The sequence below is a fragment of the Dioscorea cayenensis genome, unplaced genomic scaffold (genome assembly GCF_009730915.1).
Source record: "Dioscorea cayenensis subsp. rotundata cultivar TDr96_F1 unplaced genomic scaffold, TDr96_F1_v2_PseudoChromosome.rev07_lg8_w22 25.fasta BLBR01000998.1, whole genome shotgun sequence".
Taxonomy (NCBI): Eukaryota; Viridiplantae; Streptophyta; class Magnoliopsida; order Dioscoreales; family Dioscoreaceae; genus Dioscorea; species Dioscorea cayenensis.
Window position 1 is genome coordinate 55,239 of NW_024087389.1, and position 4,359 is coordinate 59,597.

Below are 4,359 nucleotides of genomic sequence, written 5' to 3' on the forward strand. Positions count from 1 at the left end.
TATGGGCAATCACATGGAATCTTTGGCTAGAGTAGGATGACCGTATTTATAAAGAAAATTCACTTCTTCTTGGAGTTCATGGGATTTTGCTCGGAGACAGCTGCGGTGAGTGAAGCCAACGAGGAGGTTCCCTCTCAATTCATGAGATAGTGTCCACTCTAAGTTCCTTCTCCCTACAGTCCTGCACTCTAGAGGTCTGGTTTGTGTTGTTTTGGTTTTTGTTATCTTGTTATAAACCCGCTCCTACTAGATCAATTGTTATTTTGCTATTGTTGCTTTTCTCTAGCCCTCTGTCTTGTCAAAGTTCTTTCTTTCATTTTTGTTGTACGTCTTGGTTTTTTTTCCTTTAATGCATGTGATTTATCCATCTTTTCAAAAAAAAAATAATAATAATATTTTTAATAGGGTATATTTGAAAAAAACAAAAACAAAACTTTAACTTCATGTTCATTAACTCATTTAAATAACTTACATGGAAATATCGTACTTGTCACATATCCTAAAATTTGTCCTCTCACCTATGTGTACTATGGCTACAAGGTACACAGTCTTTTTATTACTGAATAGTTCTAGTGTTTTTATCAGACTTAAGCCCAATCAAGGGCCCTCTTTCCTTGTAGGAACCTCTGGATAAACACTTCAAGATAGTCCTTCACCTTCAAATTTTTGTACATCCTTGGTCTCATATCATTCACTAGTTCATCTGCTGGTCCTATCACTTTTTCAGGCAAATTCACACAAAACAAAGCAATAGATATTCTATCCTTGTCCGAAAATGTGACCACCCTATAAAGTGGGCTCTTAAATATTCTATTGCTCATTATTTGGATAATTTAGAACAATGTTATAATGTTACAATGTTAATTGCATTTTGTCGAAAGTAACTAGGACAGAAAATTCTGCAAGTATTTTACCTCCATTTGATCTCCTATATTAAGGATCAAAGCATTAGGAAAAGTGGTCACTGTGATCCATTCGCAGTCTTTCAATACCTGAAGTTCCTCTACATCTTTATCTGGCAAAATTACAATGATCAGAGAGCAATCGGTGTGAGGTTTGAGGCCGAAGACAAGATCAGGCTTCGAACAACATGGATAGTAGTTAAATATTGCAAATGTAGTGAACTTGTCTCCGATATGGCTAACGAAGAAATCTTCTTTCAGTTCTAGTGACTTTGAAATTTTCCTCAAGACATTCTCAACCTAGATTTTTGTGTTCATTGTGTATTCATGCAATACATCCCTGCATGCATAATTTATGCAAGCCAGTAATGTATTTATTTTCCATAATCTTGGGCATACAGAAAGAGATGAGCTATAATTGGCAAAAACTCTGATTACCATGAGATGCATCAATGTAGCAATTCACTTCTCAATTTGTACCAAGAGTTCTTTATGTTCAATGAAGGCGTAAACATGATAATCAAACAAAATATAATTTTGAAACAAGAAACAATTGTAGGAGTATGTTGTTTTTGGGGAGGAGGGTGAAGAGCTACATAGTAGCTATTTATTAGTAGAAAAAGCTAATACATAAAGAGTTCACATGAAAAGGTCATAGGAGAAACTGCAGGTAAAAGACAATACAAAGACTACAACTACCAAAGCAAACATAATAGAAGAGTGCAACATTCAAACCAAAACAAAAGACCCATCTTGGACACCATCTTCATAATCCACCTAGGTTTCTCCATTCCCTGATGAAATAAAGATAATTGAGTGGCCATAATGCCCTAATTAGCACGATCCACAGCAAACTTGTTCCAAGAGTGAGGAATGAGATCAATTTGGGCATCGGGAAAGTTAGCCAAACAGTTCCTAATTTCATTAATGGTGTTGTGAGCCCTCCATTGGATTAATTCCTCGTTGCAGTTGAAGATCCCCCACATCTCCCTCGAACTGGTGAAAATGTTGGAACAACAAGCATTCTTTTCTTTGAGTTTTAGTAAAGCAAAGAGGAGAGAATTGGCCTCTATCTCAAGACTGGTAGTATACTCAAAAGGATATGACCTGGAAGAATAATGCTTAAGTTAGAATCAACTATGAAAAAACCAGCTCCCCCTTTACCTGTCCCTTCATTCCATACAGCTGATGAAAAGGTCCCCATCGCACCCAAATAAGGCTGGTTTTGCATATAAAAGCTAAGAAATTGGAAATTAATGGTGTGAAACAAGAATTCGTTAGTGTGGGTGATGGCATTGAGAGCGATTTGAGGATAATTAGGGGTGATCCTTCTAAAGATGACATCACATCTAGTCTTCCACAGAAACCAAATGGTAGCAGCAATCAAAGAAGTTGTATCCTTGGAATGCCTAGCCTGACCATAATCAAGCCACTCACCTTTAGAAATGTGATCAATTAGCAAAATATTCTTACCAGTAAGTTCTTGAATCATGCTCCAAACACCTTGGCTCTTAGGGCATAGTCTAAACAGATGATTAGAAGTCTCAACAACTAAGCCACAAAGAACACACATATCAGGAGGACCAATTTTCAGTTGATAAAGAAAGTCAAAGGTTTTGACCTTTCCATGCAAAAGCAACCAAATAAAAGTTTTAGTTTTGGGAGCCACATTCAGATGCCAAACATTGTCCCAACTATCTCATCATGAAGTTTCATGATGAGCACAGTTAAGATATGAGTAAACAGAAGCAGATATTTTATTACAGTTGGTCTTAGGAAACCACACCTAGTGATTTGCATCCTCTAAGGTTTTGATCTTCCCATGCTCAATAACAGGAGAATTCCAAATAGGGCAAAGAATATGGTTAATCTTTTGAATGTTCCACCTAGAGTTGTCAATGAAATCACACATCTAAAAATTTTTGAAATCCTCATCCATATTGAAATATAGCGGTTTGAAAAGAATTGGAATTTCAAGAGCCAAGGCTGACTTAAGATAGATGTATAAGAAGGATTAACACCTTTAATCTAGATTTGAGGTTTCAGAATGTCTACAGTTTTACATAAATCTACGAAAAAAATAGAGCAATGTTGAGAAATTTTTTGCATCCAAAAATTGTGGTTGCCGTATTTCAATTGAAGGATGTTGACCCAGATGGAATCTTGAGAGTTAAGATAATTAAAAATATTTTAAGCCATTAAAGAGTGCTTGACTTTAAGCAAATTTCGGATACCCAAACCCCCCTCAGATTTGCTCATTGAGATACAATTCGAATTAACCACCGGGATGCCACTACTATTGCCATCATTAGCCCAGAGAAATTTCCTAGCAATTTGGGATAACCTATTGAGGACTGAGTCAGGAATTGGATAGACAGACAGGTAATATAAAGGGGAGGCCATAATAACACTATTAATCAACATTACTTTACCATCTTTGGAGATGTGAGCCTTATGCCAATTAGCCATAACAGCATTAGTAGAGTCTACCATGTTATGAAAGTGAATAGGAGCAATATCTTTATGAGAAATAAGGATCCCTAGATATTTGAAAGGGTTCTGCCATTCTTAAAGTGGAGAATAGAGGATATGCTGGCGGAAACTCTTTTGTTAAACCAGTTAGGAAAGTGGATCTCAGATTTCTCTACATTTGGTTTTTGACCAGCAAGCTGGGAGTAAATGTTAGGGTACATCTTGATATTTCTGGCAGACTTTCTAGATGTAGTAGAGACAATGAGTAAATCATCAGCATACATGAGGTGATTGAAATTATGTCTCAGATTGCTATTAAAACCAAGGATCAAATTGAGCTGGTTGGCATAATTGAGAAAGGCAGATAAATTTTGGGCAACCAAAATGAATAGGTAAGGGGAAAGAGGGTCCCCCTGCCTCACCCCCTTGGAGGGGAAAAACCATTCAGAAGAGCTACCATTGATTAGAAGAGAAAAAGAAGTGGCTTTCAGGCAGGTCTCAATATAAGAGACCCAGATGCTAGGAAAATTCATATTAACTAAAGCTGCAATAATAACATTCCATTGAATAGTATCGTAAGTTTTTTCAATGTCTGCTTTAATTAACATCCTAGGGGGTTTCGATCTATCTTGGTTGATAGAATGAACAATTTCATGAGTAACAATGATATTATCCACTGGCGTCCTCCCCGGGACAAAACCGCATTGCTCTCTATCAACCAGGGATATGTTGAGCAATCCAGAAAATATAGTTCTCTGAAGTCATGATGATTGTGAATGAATTACTAAACCAAAATGTTATTTCTATCAACCACATCTAAACTAAATCTAAGTCCTAGTCTCTGTTTTTTCTCCATGAGATTTGTCATTACTTGCTTACTTGGAATTAAACACTTGATGTTTCAACCAAATAGAGTTTAGGAAAAAAAATTAAAGGGCCATCAGTTAAACACTTGTATTGCTTTTCAGCATTTGGTAATTGACCA

At 36.4% G+C, this 4,359-nt stretch overlaps 1 protein-coding gene across 1 annotated transcript; it reads right to left on the reverse strand.

Annotated features, from left to right (window-relative positions):
* Positions 1–587: 587 nt before the first annotated feature.
* On the reverse strand, positions 588–3,395 carry LOC120255432 (codeine O-demethylase-like). The gene is made up of 6 exons (XM_039263254.1): positions 3,170–3,395; positions 2,340–2,453; positions 2,067–2,140; positions 993–1,202; positions 915–928; positions 588–810 (listed from the first exon to the last, which is right to left on the reverse strand). The coding sequence occupies exons 1-6, from the start codon at positions 3,393–3,395 to the stop codon at positions 588–590; spliced, it is 861 nt and encodes a 286-aa protein (XP_039119188.1).
* Positions 3,396–4,359: the final 964 nt, after the last annotated feature.